This window comes from Carya illinoinensis, chromosome 3 (genome assembly GCF_018687715.1).
Source record: "Carya illinoinensis cultivar Pawnee chromosome 3, C.illinoinensisPawnee_v1, whole genome shotgun sequence".
Lineage (NCBI taxonomy): Eukaryota > Viridiplantae > Streptophyta > Magnoliopsida > Fagales > Juglandaceae > Carya > Carya illinoinensis.
Window position 1 is genome coordinate 23241641 of NC_056754.1, and position 17786 is coordinate 23259426.

The following is a 17786-nucleotide window of genomic DNA, read 5'->3' on the forward strand; positions in this document are numbered from 1 at the left end:
ATATGTCTCATCCAATGCATACAAGGAAATGGGGGACGGAAGGAGCAAGTCCTGACACTGCTTAGCTCGGGGCTTGGACAATTATGCTAGAACAGGAGATCCTCACTAATGAGTTTGATGAGCTCAAATGGGAGCAAGGGAGCCTTAGAGACATCTTCCTCAACAAAGGTTGGGGAAATATCTACATGGTAAGGGCGATGGTGTACCCCTAGATGGTCCAAGAATTCCACATAGGGATGTGCTCCATGCCATAGGACGCATCCTTCCACACCGTGACTATACGCGGTGTGGAGTTCGAGATATCTCCGGATGTGGAGCTTAGGATTCAGTGCATACCTGAGACTTTGAGTACATATGTGGCCTGCCAGCACACCCGATGTAGATGGGACCACTTCATCTATTAGCCCCAGCCAACTAGCTGAGTCATCATTAGCCAGAGATGCAGATCAGTCAGAGGCTGGGGGTATTGAACATAAGGCTCGAGATGACAAGCGAGATGAGGATTTCTACATCTTCACCAAGAGAGACCGCACATCGCTCGAGAGGAAGAACGCCTTCAACCAAATAGATATCCTCCCTTTCTTCAACATGTTGCAACTTATTGTTGCAACAAACGTGAATCATGTTATACATAAGACCACATTTAGCTAGATACGCACACAGTTTCTTATTCAAGTGGCACGTGGAGATCTCACCAACTTGCTTATGAGCATCTTTGAGAGAGTCCGTTACGAGGCAAGCATCATCTCCACGAACAACGTCCTATACAAGATCATCATCAACCGGCTTTTACTGGCCCAAAGAGTACCACTCCAAGTGGAGGAGTGGGTCTCAAATCAGATGAGCCCCTCGACATAAGCATACACTGGCGTAGCATTGGCGAGCAGAGGGCGCATGCTCGACATCTTTCACTGCCTGCTGTGGATCTTGTCCCTCCGCTCGAGCCTGAGCGTGATGTATTTTGCGAAAATCATATATTCTATTTTGCCTTCTTTTTTTTTATAAACTATTGTATTTTGCTTTTAATATTAGAGCACAAAAAAATTAGTTACTATATATATTGTTTATTAATTTTAGTTGTGAAAATGTTCTTTAATGTCAACTTATCCAACTTTAAATTTAAATCACTTTACTTCAATTTCAAATTTTTTTAAATTAAGTATCAAATTGAAAAGTTGAGGCCCCACACCTCGTTGCCCTGCCCACATCTGCCCCACCCCCACATGGCAGACTGTGCAACCATTCCCCGTCCCCTGCTTATATATATATAAACATAAATACTTATAAAATATATATATATATACATAAATACTAATAAAAATATATATAAACATAAATATATATATTTTAAAAATTGTATAGATATAAATATATATTACACTTTTTAGAATTTTTCAAAAAGCATGCACTAGCAAATTTACAATATATATAAATTATGGTCATATTTATAAATTTAAAATTAACGTTCGAACGTTGGCGCCAAAAAATTTAACTTTGGCAAGTATGTAGCCATAACGTTTGAATGTCCATGTAACGTTCAAAAATAAATTTACATACATTCGAATGTCAAAAGATTTCTCATCAAGTTTTAGTGACAGTTTGAACAAACCATCACAAAAAATGCTTTTTGGTGACAGTTTGAGGACTAATACAATTTCCAAACTGTCACTAAAAATCATTTCTATTGTAGTAAATTATTGTAAAACTCATTTTATCTGTATCTATCTATTTTAATAACTTTCGGACATTGACTTTGTCTAAGAGATCATCTTAATTCGTGGATGGATTAATCATGAAATAGTGGTGGGATCTATTCAAAAGAGTGAAGTAGTTTGGTCATGTGGTACTGCATTCATCAATCCAATTGATCTAGCTACGTGTTTACTTCTAAAGTTGAAGAATTTGAGGGTCTGTGGTTGTGATAAGTTCATTTTATCCCAATAAGAGCTAGCTTGGTTTTTTCATATCCATCTTTGTTTTCATTAGAAAAACTCTAAACAGAGGCATAAAGGCGTAGGCCCTCTGCACGCTAACTAGCGTGGATTAATGAAATGCTACATTTAAGTTTTGGACGTCTAAGAATAAAATTCAAAAGTGTGGATTATTAAGTGTGGATTATTATACCATGCAGTCATGAGTCTCCTCTCAGGTTAGCTCTCGAGCAAAACCAGAGGTGGTGTCGTCTAGTGTTCTCATTTTTATCTCAGGTTAAGTTTTTCAGTTTAGTTTCTTTCAAGGGAAGTCATTATACAGCTCAGTTATGTACGCAGGAGTGAATCACAGTGCTAAAGATCTAGAGGAGTTATGGAAAAATTTGAAACTAACAGAAGAGGAGGAAGAGGTGGTAGAGATAGAGGGCTGTGGGAACGAAGATATACGACGGAAAGATGAACTAAGTCTGATTGGGAGAGTATGCTCGGATAGGGTGATAGGGAAAGACCTGATAAGCAATACCATGGCAAGGATATGGAGGATCGGTAAGAAGGCTTCTTTCCAAGAAGTTGGGAAAAATACCTATGTTATTACTTTTGGAACACATGCGGACCTACAGAGAGTATTGGAAGGAAAGCCTTGGTTTTTTGATAATGCTATGTTTCTCCTCATGCTATATGACGGAAAAATGAAACCGGGGAAGATAGCTTTCGACAGTGAAGTTTTCTGGATGCAAATCCATAACTTACCCTTAAGTTGCATGTCGGAGGAATGGGGTAACAGAATAGGGAAGACGGTGGGCAAGGTGGTAGATGTAGATACGCAAGAGGATGGGACTGGATGGGGTAGATGGTTAAGGGTAAAGGTGGAGATAAAACTTAGGAAACAAATTGCCAGGGGCAGATTCATAAGTGTCCAGAATGCTAAACACTGGGTTCTATTTCGATACGAATCTTTACCAAAAATTTGTTTTCAGTGCAGCTGGCTTCTTCATGATGATCAGGGGTGCCAAGCGAGCAAAGAAAATCAGAGAGAGGAGGACCCCGATGGAAAGCCACAGTTCAGCCCATGGCTTCGGGCTGAGATGGCTCCTAGACGTTGGTCTGGCCAAGCGCGTTATCCAAGCGATATGGGAGCAAGGGAGAAATAGAATTTCAGTGAAGAGGGGAGGGCAGTAGTACCAGAAGATAGTGTCCGAGAAGGGAGGCTGGCAGAGGGGTTGGATGGTGGACGGGAGACCCCTTCCGGCTTGTCTCACATACAGAAACCTATGGAAGCTATGAAGGGTGACCTGGCAGACACTAGCTGTCAGAGACAGCGGGGGACAATCCTAGAGGAAGGAGGGGACGTGATGGAAGCTGACCTTCTAAGCTGCTTGAAAGAAAAGGAGCAGTGTACGGCTGGGCTAGACAGTTTCAGGCGGGAAAAGCAAGAGGAACTGTACAAGGCAGGGAGAGATAGTTATAGGCGGGAAAAGGGGAGTGAAATAGAAACTAACATTGGGCTAGGCGAAAAGGCTAGGCTCCATGGTGTACTGGGTCGGCCTTTAGACCAAGAAGGGCCCAACTCCCTTTCAGCAACTAACCTGGAAGAAGCAGCGGTTGAGACAGTTCTGAATCAAGAACAAAGCAAGGCTCAGCAGCAAGAACATCGTAGCTGGAAACGTCAGGCCAAGGTGCAGAATTGCTCAACATCCTCCTCTATCTCCACTAGGTCAAAAGGGGCAAAACGGGGGTTAGAGGTAAGCACTACTAACCTTGGATCTCAGAAAAAACAAAAAAGGCTTGGTTTTTCGGTTTCTTTGGAGAAAAACAATGATCTTTGGGATAAGGTGGAGGCTGCTAGGCAGCCCCACCAGAGGTTATGAGGATTCTCAGTTGGAACTGTCGGGGGCTTGGGAACCCCCGAACAGTTCAGACCCTTCGCATGATAGTGAAGGAGAAGATGCCTGATGTAGTTTTCCTTATGGAAACCAAACTCCCATATGGTAGAGCAGATGGGATTGCAAAGACCTTAAAGTTTGAGGGCTGTTGTGTTAGTGAGGCGGTTGGTAGAAGTGGAGGTCTTATTCTACTGTGGAAACATAAGGACCAGTTAGAGCTAGTTAATTTCTCAAGACATCACTTCAATGTTTTGGTGAATGATACCCAGTGTAACTTTAAGTGGCTACTAACTTGCTTTTATGGGCACCCGAATGCAAACTTGAGAAAACAGACCTGGGATCTATTGTCATCTTTCAAGCCTAGTGAAGGAGGTTGGGGGGTGATAGGAGATTTTAATGAGATCTTGTTAATTGATGAGAAGGAGGGGGGAAGAGGAAGGAGTGAAAACCTCATGAAAATGTTCAGGGAGCTGATAGAAAAAGGGAATTTGATTGATCTGGGATGGAAAACAAACAAGTTCACATGGTGCAACCGACATGAAGATGAGTCTTTCACAAAGGAAAGACTAGACAGAGCTTTAGCAAACCTAAGGTTGAAAGGAGTTTATACAGAGGTTTCAGTGGATACCCTTCCAGCTATCTGTTCTGATCACAGCCCAATACTACTTTCCTGTAGTTTTGAGAGGTGCTCAGAATACAGATCTCATTCTTCATTCAAGTATGAAGCCAACTGGATAAACGAGAGGGGCTGTAGAGAGGTAGTTTTGGATGCATGGCAGGGGAGTTATAGACGGGTGTCTGGTGTGGAGAAGGTCTTATATAAGCTTGAAAGAACTAGAAAGGGTTTTCAAAAGTGGAGTAGAGGCATGGCAAGAGACAGAAATAGAGCTATAAGAGAAAAGACACAGCAGCTAGGTGAGCTACAAAGCCGAGAAGAACCAAGCACCATAAAGAGACAAAAAAATCTGCAGTTAGACCTGAATTTTCTATTGGAACAAGAAGCCATAGGGTGGAGGCAAAGGGCAAAGAGACACTGGCTGATTGGTGGGGACAGAAATACAAAATTCTATCATGCCTGTGTAAATCAGAGAAGGCAAAAGAACAATATCACCAGGATCATTGATATGGAAGGAACAGAAGTGAGAGAGAAGAAAGAGATAGCTGCAAGTTTTCAGAACCACTTCAAAGCAATATACAAGTCAACAAATCCCAATTCAGCAAGTATAGAGCAAAGTCTGCAGGGCCTGGAATCAAGACTAACAACCGAGATGTGTCTAAGACTGGAAAGGGTTTTTACAACAAGGAAGTGGAGCTGGCACTCAAACAAATGTCACCTCTCAAGTCACCAGGGCTTGATGGGTTTAGTGTAGGGTTTTTCCAAGAACACTGGGGACTAGTTGGGAAGGAGGTATCTCAGGCAGTGCTGAACTTCTTAAATTCAGGTACCTTACCAAGGGAGTTAAACCACACTCATCTTGCCTTAATCCCTAAGGTTAATTCCCCCACTTCAGTACATGAATTTAGACCTATATCTCTATGTAATGTGTTTTACAAGCTGATCTCGAAGGTTATGGCAAATAGAATGAAAGGCATGCTGGACAAGGTGATATCAAGGAATCAAAGTGCCTTTATCCCCAAGAGGATGATAACCGATAACATAATGGTGGCTTTTGAGGTTCTTCATTCAATGAAACAAAGGAAAAAGGGTAAAGAGGGGGTTATGGCAATCAAGCTAGACATGTCGAAAGCCTATGACAGGGTTGAATGGGATTTCTTAGAGGCCGTGTTACTAAAACTGGGTTTTGGGCAGAAATGGTCAAATTTGTTGATGACATGTGTCAGAACAGTATCATATTCAGTTATCATCAATGGACAGCCAGAAGAGACAATAATTCCCACTAGAGGACTAAGACAAGGTGATCCCTTGTCACCCTACTTATTCTTATTATGTGTTGAAGGCCTTAGTAATTTACTACAGCTAGCTGAATCGAAAGGCATGATTAAAGGAGCTGAGGTAATGAGGGGAGGAATAAGAATCAGTCACCTTCTCTTTGTAGACGACTGTGTTATTTTCTGCAGAGCAAAGATAGTGGAGTGGTACAGAATTCGGGGACTCTTGGCCTTATATGAGCAAGCTTCAGGTCAAACATTAAACATGAAAAAGACCAGTGTATTCTTTAGCACCAACACAAGAGAAGAAACAAGAGAGTTCATCCTCCAACAGATTAATGGTTCAAGATGTAATGATTATAATAGATATTTAGGACTCCCTACAGTGGTTGGAAGATCAAAGTATAACTCTTTTAGGAGTTTGAAAGAGAAGATATGGAAGAAAATAAACAGCTGGAAAACAAAATTTCTTTCATCTGCAGGCAAAGAAGTTTTGATTAAAAGTGTACTACAGGCAATCCCTGCTTATGCTATGAGTGTATTTAAGCTACCAGTTATGCTACTAAAAGAGATTGAAGCTATGTTGGCAAGATTTTGGTGGAACCATAAAAGAGAAGGGAGAGGCATACATTGGAAAAGCTGGTGCTTCCTAAGCTCAGTAAAAAACCAAGGGGGATTAGGCTATAGAGACCTCAGTTCTTTCAACAAAGCACTACTAGCAAAGCAGCTGTGGAGGTTTATAAAGGAACCAGATCTGTTGGTTGCTCGGGTCTTCAAGCAAAAGTACTTTCAAGAGTGTGATCTGGTGGATGCAAAGCTAAAAGGGTCTCCATCTTTTGTGTGGAGAAGCCTATGGTCGAGCTTGAAGTTGGTTAAGGAGGGCATGGTATGGAGGGTGGGAAATGGCAAGAACATTAGCATTTGGAAAGACAAGTGGTTACCTCGACCTGTATCTTTCCAAGTTCAGTCTCCAATGAATACTCTTGATAGTGAAGCAAAGGTGGAAATTCTGATAGATGAGACTACTAAATCATGGAGAAAAGAAGTGGTGGAGGCAGTTTTCAGGGAGGATGAAGCAGAAATGATCCTATCCATTCCTCTGAGTAGTAGAGGAGCAAGTGACAAGAGGATTTGGGCAGCTACAGCAAGAGGAAAATTCTCTGTCAAGAGTGCCTACTTCCTGTAAACTACAATGCAGAGAAGAAACTTAGGGGATACTTCCTCACGTGGGTCAATCAGCAGTATGTGGAGGAAAATGTGGGGCCTCATGATTCCAGGTAAGGTAAAGATGCTGATATGGAAGTGTATTGGTAGGATCCTTCCAACTAGAGACAAACTTTTTAGAAAGAACATAGTGGAAAGCAACTTGTGTCCAATCTGTCTGAGGGAACCCGAAACTGAAGTGCATGTGGTCTGGGAGTGTCCTGCAGCAGCCGATGTGTGGGGAGGCTTTACTCTTTTTAGTAAGTGGAAAAGGAGCTTCAATAACTTCCACTTGTTGTGGGAAGAAATGGTAGTAAGGCTGAATCAGGAAGAATTGGAACTGGCAGCAATAATTTTTTACCAGCTGTGGACAAGAAGAAATGGATTGGTTTTTCAGGAAACCTTTCATTCTCCTAGTTTGATTATTGCAAAGGCTTTGTTTGAACAAGCAATGTATAAGGAAGCACAGTCAGGGGGTAAGGACAAAACAGAAGGAAGACAAGCGGATGATATGAAGTAGATTTGGAAACCCCCGGAATGGCCTTTTTCAAAAGTTAACTTCGATGCAGCCTTTGATCATGACAAAGGAAGAATGGGTCTGGGAGTAGTAGTAAGGGATTCAGAGGGAGAATTGTTAGGGTGTCTGGTGGCACCTAGGGAGAATATCCAATCAGCCTTCCAAGCTGAGTGCTACGCCCTTCAAAGAGCAATGGTGCTGTGTCTTGAGCTTGGTCTGTCACAAGTATGCTTTGAAGGGGATGCAAAAAACGTTGTAGATGCAGTGAATTTAAATGAAGAGGACAGCTACTGGTTAGGACAAGTGATTGAGGACCTGCAACTTATCATGGCAGCTAATCCAGAGTGGGTCTTAAATTTTGTTCAAAGAAGTGCTAATGTAGGTGCACACACTGCTGCAAAACTAGCTATTAATGTGGCCAGTGAAGTAGTTTGGCTGGAAGATGGTCCTGATGTAATCAAAAGAGTCATCTTGGATGACTTAATCTATATTGCTCGTAATGAGCCTCCTCTATGAATGAAATTTGGTTTCAAAAAAAAAAAAAGTGTGGATTATTGAAACACTACATTTAGCGTTTTACCAGTTGAATGAAAACACCTCAACTTTGCACTTCTCTCTCTCTCTCTCTCTCCTCCCTGTGACAGCAACATACGGTAAAAACAGAAAGTTCAAGAAAAAGAGGGAGCCAATCCAAAACCATTGAAGGACCTATCTTCTACCCATCCATTATCCCTTATTCACTAATGTTCGCCTACGCCAAACTCACCGGACCTGTCCTCTGATCCGAAAACCATTGAAGGACCCAGAAAGGGAAAGTGCAAGAAAAAAACGAAGCAATCCAAAAGCGGACAGCCCTATGAGAAGACCCATCCCTTTTGTCTCCTTCATTACCTCAAGGAAAACCCATCACTTAGGTTCTTGGATTTCTCAATTTTTGTAGTCCAAATTAATACTTGGAAGTACTTTGCAGGAGGTTTCTTCAATACCTATTTCGTGAAATGGATGTTTTCTGTCAAATATGAGAGATTTATCAAATCTAAGAGAGAGGAAGATAGGTGAGAATTGGTAAAGTGTTCTGTTGAATCTGTCCTTTGTGTATGGATGGTTATAATAGAGAGGAAGAGAGGTGAGAGGTGAAATGGTTGTGTATGAAGAGTCTGAACGCGAAATGGGCAAACACGAAATGGGCATTGCAGTCTTCTTTCTTCTTCGAATCTGTCCTTTGTGTATGGATGGTTATAACAGAGAGGAAGAGAGGTGAGAGGTGAAATGGTTGTGTATGAAGAGTCTGAACGCGAAATGGGCAAACACGAAATGGGCATTGCAGTCTTCTTTCTTCTTCCTCCTCTATTTGTTTCATCTTTTTTTTTTCAAATAATATAACCACTGACGTGGCAAAACACCATGTCAGTAGCGTGTACAGTACCTATATGTAACAGTACTGTTTGATCAAAGTTTCCTCAATAAGGGCATTGATAATAGATTAGCCATTGTTAAGTCTATAATTTAGTTAGAATGTTAACTTTTAATTTTAAAATAGATTTTTAGATAGATTAGTTCACATTAGACTAGCTATCTTAAAATTTAAATAATAATAAAATATTATATATTTTAATAATATTTAAATTTTTTTATATATTTTACAAATACACTTCATATATTAGTTAATAATTTTATTAAATAAATTATTATTTAACTATTTAATTACAAATTATTATAAATATATTTTACCAACCATTCACCTAACAATCACATATATAAATATATCAACATTTATTCTATCAAACTTTTATATTTAAAATTGTGGTTGAAGCCAACAAACATTATCAAGTTTAAAATTTAGTTAAAATTTTATCTTTTGATTAGTATATTAATTTTTAGTTAAAGAAATTCACATTAAACTAGACATTTAAAATTTAAATAATAATATTATATTATATATTTTAATAGACACTTGCAGATGAAGTTTTTCTCACATCAAACTCGTTCATTTATTGAGAAAAGTAGTCGTCCGCATCAAAGCCCAAAATCATCTCAGCAAAATAATATGATATATTATATATTTTAATTGGCACTTGGAGTTGCAGATGACATACTTTTCTCTCTCTTTAAACTCTTTAACTTTTTGATCGGAGGCGATCTACGAGCTTCATCCATGGCTTCGAAGCAGATCTTAAAGGAGCTCAAGGACCTCCAGATGAAAGACCCTCCTACCTCTTGCAGTGCTGGTATTTTTTTTTTTTTTGTCAAAAAAATCCCCGATTATTTTTCCTTCATTTTCTCAGTTTTGTTTGTTTTTATTTATTTATTTTATTTTATGGTTTTCTTCGATTTTCATGGTCACCAGCTTCTTCCCAAGCTCTATCTGTGCTGTTTCTATTTTTTTTTTTTTAAGTTAATCTGTGATGTTTCTAGTTTCTAAGGATCTGGGCTTTGATCTGTGATGGGGTTTTCGGATGAATAAAGAAAAAATACGAGGGAAAGAGAGAGTGGCTTTTAGACAAAAAATAATAAAATAGTCTTTTGATCCTTCTACAGCAACTCGCCAACAATGGCCAGGGAAACCAATTTATTGTAGCACAAATTCAAGATAGCGAGAGTTTAGCTAGTCCAATGTGAGAGCTTTTTGAAAAATATAGTCAAATTATGGACTTGCATTGGCATTTAGCTAGTCCATTGCCAATGCTATAACGCCACTAATGAACTTTTTGATACAATCAACAAAGGGTTGTATATAGGGGTGTTCAACCGGGTTTCGGACCGGGTATCCGGGTATACCCGGTCCGGAATCCGGATTCAAAATCCGGACAGGGTTCCGGCCCAGTCATACCCGGGTTATGACCCGGTTTGAAACCCGGATTAATCCGGGTTTTTACAACCCGGAAATCCGGGTTCCGGATCAAAACCGGGTTTTTTTTTTTTTTAATACTGTATGTTGAAAATATGTTTTACTAAAAATCCAATATTTATTGCAATTCTTTCAATAAATATTGTTGAAATGCAAAATTTTTTTGTTATATAAAAGCTTATAGTTTTTCTATCATTGTCCATGATGATAAAAATATCAACTAATTATATAATTAACACATACATATAAGCTAGAAACAACTAATTAATCTAAAAAGAAAAAACAAATCCACTATATATTACATTGTTTGAACTAATTTGTTTAGAGCATTACAAAACACATATATTGCTTTAATTAAACTCCAATACATAACAACAAACATGAACAAATTTTGTAAGAACATTCCTCCTACGACTACACCCAAAGGATTACAAAAATTGACATTGCTCTTCAGAAGCCCAATAATAATAGAGAAAGATGTAGTCTCAAGAAATGAACATTTAAATCTGCAAAAGAACACACCTAAACCTGAAATGTGTCAGAATTTAGAAATTGAATGGGTTATACACTTATGACTTCCAAGGAAAATTTGATAGATAAAGAGTATACAATGCCATGCACTGAAAATTTGATATAAATGTACTGCTAGCTAGCTATTTCGAGGAAGCATCGTATTTGTCAATAGTTTGGATGTGCTGAACTACATGTACTGCATATTGTAGTTATGGTACTGATACTAGAAGTTATTCCACAAATCTGGTCACCCATCTACACGGTACTCCTATGAACATGCTATTGACATCTTACAAATGAAAAAGGGCCAAATCATTTCTGCTTGATATATGAATGTGATAAAAAAAAAATGTATATTTTCCTACAAAAGACCTGTAATATGAGGATGCATGACGATATTAATGCAGCCAAGAGTGCTAAATATAACCACACAGTGATGCACATACTTAATAAAAAGATTCAACAGAGTAGATTGGACAATAGGAACCTGATCTATAGGATCAACTCATTAGAACAACATGGGAAAAATGAATAAATTTAAATAGGACAGCTGCTTGGATCAAACTTCCACCAATAAACAGATTTCTTGGAGGACCCTGCATTCAAGAGGCATTAAATTCATGAGCCAGGCCAGAACCAGTAACACTACAAAATCATCAAAAGTCATGTAATTGACTAGAAAAACAGAGTATAACCACAAGAAGAATTCTCGGGCTATTTAATCTGAAAACATAACATACCCTACAATATTCGTCACAACGTTAATCACTGTCACAATTGTTAAGAAAAAACAAATCCCCAAGCACAAGTCCTAGATAAAAATTTAGGGCTAAAACATGCAAAGACCACTACTACGACTCTTTCAGGACCATAAAAACCTATTTAACAGAAAAACTTGTCCTTTTGAGGATTGGAACAGACTAATTTCAAATCACTAAGGATGATATAAAACAATTGCAATCTTCCATCCATGTAATTTGGAGATTTAGAAGTGATATGGTTCTGCATTTCATTCCAAAATAAATAATAAAAAAGAAAAGAAAATAACAATCCCATCTAAATCTTCTAAATCTTACATATGAGAAGATTTTATAAGTTAGAAGTAAATAGCAAATTCAACAGTAATAGATGCTATTTGACAAAATTATTCCCACAGTAAAAAATACCAGATTTAGAAAAAGGGTCACTCTCTCCATCGAGCCATTTTCCTCGAAATCGGGCTTGAAAAACTGTGCAGTCTCCATATTTACACCCATAGCTGCAAATACAATCTCAACTCTTTCAAACATCAAACCCTTCAACCCTCGGAATCAGAAAACCCACACCAGACAGTGATTCACAAACACTAAATACCAAATACCCAGAAGAGATTTGGGCATAAAACACAAAGAAATGAAAACAAAATAGACCCAAATCAACAAAGTACTCAACGAAAAAAAAAACCCTAAAAAAATCTATTGCAAATCTGAACTTGGACAGAAATGGCTAGCACAGATTTGACCCTAAAAAACCCATAAAAAAAAAAAAAAAAGATACATGCAGATCTAACTATACTCACGATTTCCCATTGCTGACTCTACTCTGATACCCAATGCACAGAAAGAAAAAAAAATCAAAATCAACAAACAGATTTCTTACCGAAATGCTCAAAGATGGAGAGAGAGAGAGAGAGAGAGAGAGAGAGAGAGAGAGAGGCTTACCGAGAGGAGAAACGGCGGAACAGACAGAGGGGGGGTTGAGACCATCACAGCGGCGGCGGCTACGGTTTCGTAGCTAGGGTTGAGAGAGAGAGAGAGAGCAGATGAGGGGAGGGGAAGGAGGCGTAGAATCGGGGGGGAGGGGAAGGACCGAAGGAACTTAGGGTTTTTTTGGTTTGGTCCTTTATATAGAAACCTGGTTAACCGGGTTATGGATATGAAACCCGGATTTTCTATCCGGGTCCGGACCGCATAGGTCCGGGTTTTGCCATCCGGATTTCGGCCCGGATTTAATCCGGACCGAAACCCGGAACCGGAATCCGGACCGGGCCGGATAAAATCCGGCCCAGTTGAACACCCCTAGTTGTACAGGGCAAAGTCGATGTATTTTGATTCAACTAGCAAAACGCTAAACGCAGTGTTTCAATAATTCCCGCTTTTGAATTTCCTATTGAGACAATGAGACCTCTAAAATGCTAAACCCAGTGTTTCAATAATCCATGCTGGCTGGCTAGTAAAGGGCCTACCTTTTATGCCTATGTTTAGAGTTTTTCTTGATCAAATATTCTCATGCTATATGTGGTACGTAGATCTATTTTGATTTGGATACCTTTTACATTTTTTTTTTTTTAGCAATGAATAATCTTGAGTGGTACTTTTGTATTTATTATTATTAAGGAGAGTGGAGTTTTGAACTCAGATTTTTTATTTGAAGAACCAAGCCATCAATTTTTTTATCGCAATCTTGCGTGGTACTTGTTTATTAGAACTTGAATTGTTAATTTCTAAATACATCAACTTTAATATTAAATAAACACATGGACCAATTAAAGACTGCCTCGTGGCAAGTTAAATCCGCAATATTGGTTTGGTTACATAAGTTAACATGACAATGATCTGGTTGTATCAACATGTCATGAAACCCTCTCAAAGACTTTATTTTTAATTTTCTAAGCCCTATATTCCTGGCACAGGCCAGATTGAGTAACTATATATTTTTTTATTTTTAGATGGCAGTCATGGCACCAGGTCGTTTTCGTGCTAAGTTCACATGCATATATACACATATATACATATATATATATATATGCATCTGTGCCAAAGTCATTTTGGTAAACAAGGAATTTGATCTCTCTCAACAAGTAATGGAATGGGCTCTAATATCAACGACAGGACTCTATTCTTTGCTCTAATGTCCGGTGCTCCATGCCCATCCCCATACTGGTAAGTGCATTTGGCAATCCGAGCAAGGTTGATTGCAGTTTCCACCAACGATTCTCCAAACAAACGATTAACTACTCTTTCTTTGTTCAATCTTTTCCAAGTTGTCTTAGCCATGTTGCTGAGGTGTTTACGAGCATGTTCCTCAGAAAGATTTGTTCCTCGCATGTAACAATGGATTGAATTTGCAGTTTCACCTCTCTCTAACTCTGCCTGCATTGTTAAATAAATGACTAAAATTGTTAATTTAGCACAAAACTATATAAGACAACATATTAAGTTGATAGGTAGATATAGATTTAATTATTTAAATTATATTCTAACTTGATGCGAGAAATGAAAATGAATACCGCAGCAGTACTCAAATCATTGCTGAGTCGAAAAATGATTGATGGCCACCGCAAGAGGTCATGGTAATTTTCCAAGCCCTCAAGGGCCTCTTTTGTGAAAGTTTGATTCAATATAAAATATGAATGAACGAGGAAGATCGTCCCAGAAGAGGATCGCCAGCCATTGTTAAGATAGTCCTTGAAGGTTGGCATCTCCTTGTCGGAACTCCACTTTGCTTCTTGGAGGAACGCTTTGAACATATCTGCCCACTAAAATACAAAAGGAAACTACAACTTAATCAGATTTAAACATTTAAAAAAAATAAATAAATAAACAAAAACGAATTATGTTTTCTCCTTCAAAATTGTTGGACAAACCACCTAAGTGTGAATGCAGTAACTAAATAGCTGATATCACATGCACCGTCATACAGCACCGTATGTTGAAACTTGCACCTATATGTTGATTTTCAACTAAAGTTGTTGCGGTTAGAGATTAGTCATCAATTACGATTGATAATTAGCAACTTGTTTAGGAGAACTTCTCCTATAAATAGGGGAGTTCTTATATGTAAGAAGTGTGGCTGAAAATTAGAGAAAGAGAGGATGTTAGAGAGAAATATGTTGAGTGTTTGTAATCTCATATAAACTCAGTAAAAGAGGCTCCAGTGGATGTAGGTAATTTGTTAAATCACTTAAATATGGTCTTAATTATATGATTTTAGACAGTCAAGAGGTGCAGCAATTTAAAAATATATTACCGCTTTGGTTAGGTATGGAAGGATGTTTTCTCCTTTCTCCTTAAGAGTGTCGTAAACAATCTCATTGATAGTGTTATAAAGAGCTAAGAAGCATAGCTTCATATAGTCAGGAAGGTTCGTCACGGCTTTGATATCCCATCTGAAAACACAATTTAGAGTATTTTAAAAACACGATTTGCTATAAAAATTAATTTGGTGGTGCCAGAGGAAGAAAGAGAGGGAAAGAAATGAACCTTTCGACAGCATCTGTAAAAAGCACGAGTTCATCCCATGTACCATAAACGTCATAGACGTCATCAATGATGGTGACAAGAGCAGCAACTTTGGTCAGCTGTTTACGAAGTAGGCCCAGCTGCGGTTGGAAGCCAATTCCAACCGCCCAAATGAAGCATTCCATCAGCCTATCTCTGGTGAAGGTCAAGTTGTTCGACAGCCCCATATCTTTCCACCACCTATATTATATATATGAGGCGGTGAGTGGTGATCATCATGAACTACCCAACTAGTGTGCACACGTACGACATCGTAAAGTCGATAGTTTGAGGAATTTTGACAAAACTTGGAAGTTTTCTGAAAATACTTTTGATCCATTTTTTATTGTGTTTTATATAAGTGAGTAGGAAAATCTAAACAAAAGCTTCTTTCTTTCTTTCTTTCTTTCTTTCTTTTCTTTTTTTTTTTTTTAATATGGCTTGTATTATTATAAGGGGTAGTTAGAGTTAAAAAATTGTTTTGAATATAATTCTTTCACGGGATTTGTTATTTGTCAAAGTTGTTTTGATTTTCATCATTCCCTCTTCGTATATTGATTTTTGTTGTTTTAGTACGTACTGCAATCCAATTTGTAGAACTCTTTACATGTTCTAATTACCTTGACATTTCTTGAAGTTCTCCTTGAAGTAATGACTGGACTATATTGAAATCCAACTTTGCAAGCTCAAGCACAACCGGATTTGCATCTTCCCTCTTACTGTAAGCCTCAATATACCAACGAGCTTCCAGTCTTTGCATTCTATGGTGTAGCGGAACCTCCAACGCATGCTGAATCTGCTCTGCCACGCTTTTACTTACATGGCTTTTGAGGTCCTCGAGACCCATTCTTGCGAATTCCATGGCCTTATCCAAGAGGTTTTCTCCTTCGAAACCCAAATACGAGGCTTCGTATAGACTCAGCATTCCTTTGACATCACTTCTAACGCATTCCTTGAAATTGCCATTTTCGTCTGTGAAACTGTTAAACATATCTGCATGCGTGTATGAAAAATATATGTAACTTCGAATCGTTTTGTTAAGATGATCAAAATAAACATATATAATGCCGAAGAAGATATTAATTTGTTTGTACCTTGAGAGACGTCACTGCCACGTTGCCTGAGGAGCCTAAAGATGAGAGCAGTCGCATGGAGACTCTTCATAATTCTTTCATTATATCCTTTTGAAGATGCTAAGACGACGTTGTCGAGAGCTCTTGTTATGTCCTTCTCAAAGCGGTAACCCAAGCCTAATCGTTGAACCTCATCAATCAGTTCGAGTTTAGCCAATAAGTCTGGATTTTCATTATTGATCATACTCCTCACGTCTTCGTCCAGCTTCTTCACCTTATTTTTGTATAGTTCATCCTGTGCGCGCGGTTACAAAATGAGCTTACAATTAATATGCATCTCCATAGCTAGATGTCTTAAATATAATTGATCACTATGATCATATATTCCCTAATTACTCAATTCTCTTGTGTCTCATCATGAGTTATCCTTGAAGGATATAACGAGCGACATTTAATTAATATTCTATGAATAGTACCTAATAGTTTTAGATTTCTCAGACATGCATATAGATCATACATTACAAAACTTTTATCGGACTTTAAAAAAGAGATCAAAGCAGGAAGCTAGGTACAGGGAGAACATGCAAATAATCAGGAGTAAAAGATCAAAAATGCAATCACCACATGATAATCATTCCTTAAGGACTGCACAAAATCGTAACTCCAAGAGCTTGGTTGGTAATTGGCAGACTGTCTTTGGACTTCTAAATGAGAAGTAGTCGCTGTACTGGCAAAACATCGGAGTTGCCCATGATGTTTTTGTTTTTGGCAGAGAAGAAGAGTTTTTGTTTTTGGATATGTAGGCAAGTGTGTCAAGCAGACATGATTAATATTGGATGATGGCAACTGGAGTACAAGAAGTGCCATTCCTCTCTATGTTTGCAATCAATTGTGATTTCAAAAGGAGTGGAGTGGAGCTATATATAGAACTTCAATAACGTGGAAATTGCATGGGTAGATAATTTCCTACGGGAAAACGTTTGTATATAGCCACATAATTTTATTTAAAAAATAAATTTTGAATTTTGAATTTTATAAATCAAATTATATTATGTAAATGATATATAATGTAGCTAGAAGCCTTGAAGTTGAACATGACTGCTTTTAGTGCCATAACGCAATCCGTGGGGATGATGAAGATGAGGAAGGTATGGCCTGAGTTTGCGAGCTGAATAGATCCAAAACTTACGTAAGGACTAGTGGACTACCATGAACTAGTACTACTACTGGAAACTTCACTGTTTGGACGTGAGTGGTACTGTTCATTGGTGCGGATTTTATATTCACTTCATATTGTATGATTTTCTTGTGATCGATACCTGCGTGTTTCGTACAGTGTTTCGGTTTAGGTATTAAAACGGAATATTTTGATATTGGTAAGTTTTAATGTACCGTTACTACAAGAGCAGCGAATTTTTGTAATCAAAATTTAGTGATCAAAAGAACTATTTTCGACGATTTTCATCCGAAACAGTTCTTTTGATCATTAAATTTTGGTCACAAAAGTTCGCTTCTCTTATAATGTGTTTTGAGATAGACAATAAAGAAATAAATTATATATATAAAAACTATATTTCAAAATAAGATCCATGTAAGTTTTAAAAATATATATACTGAGAAATTTAATAATATTTTTTAATATAAATCTTAAAGTAAAACACATATTTAT

At 38.1% G+C, this 17786-nt stretch overlaps 2 protein-coding genes across 2 annotated transcripts; one reads left to right on the top strand and one right to left on the bottom strand.

Annotated features, from left to right (window-relative positions):
* The first annotated feature begins 2260 nt into the window (after nt 1–2260).
* On the top strand, nt 2261–3082 carry LOC122304632. The gene has a single exon (XM_043116891.1). It carries the CDS (start codon nt 2261–2263, stop codon nt 3080–3082), a length of 822 nt encoding a protein of 273 aa, XP_042972825.1.
* Nucleotides 3083–13248: 10166 nt separating this feature from the next.
* Nucleotides 13249–16993, bottom strand: LOC122303857 (tricyclene synthase TPS4, chloroplastic-like). The gene is made up of 7 exons (XM_043115851.1): nt 16739–16993; nt 16139–16412; nt 15665–16037; nt 15027–15245; nt 14794–14932; nt 14054–14302; nt 13249–13916 (listed from the first exon to the last, which is right to left on the bottom strand). Exons 1-7 carry the CDS (start codon nt 16982–16984, stop codon nt 13587–13589), a joined length of 1830 nt encoding a protein of 609 aa, XP_042971785.1. The 5' UTR covers nt 16985–16993; the 3' UTR covers nt 13249–13586.
* Nucleotides 16994–17786: the final 793 nt, after the last annotated feature.

What these genes read in the sequence shown, in the direction of transcription:
- LOC122303857 (XM_043115851.1), bottom strand. Translation starts at nt 16,984, where the DNA reads ATGGCACTTCTTGTACTCCAGTTGCCATCATCCAATATTAATCATGTC. An exon ending in TTCCATACCTAACCAAAGCG is followed by an intron (nt 14,303 to 14,793) that starts GTAATATATTTT and finishes TTTGTATTTTAG; the next exon opens with TGGGCAGATATGTTCAAAGC. An exon ending in ATGATTTGAGTACTGCTGCG is followed by an intron (nt 13,917 to 14,053) that starts GTATTCATTTTC and finishes TTAACAATGCAG; the next exon opens with GCAGAGTTAGAGAGAGGTGA.
- LOC122304632 (XM_043116891.1), top strand. Translation starts at nt 2,261, where the DNA reads ATGTACGCAGGAGTGAATCACAGTGCTAAAGATCTAGAGGAGTTATGG.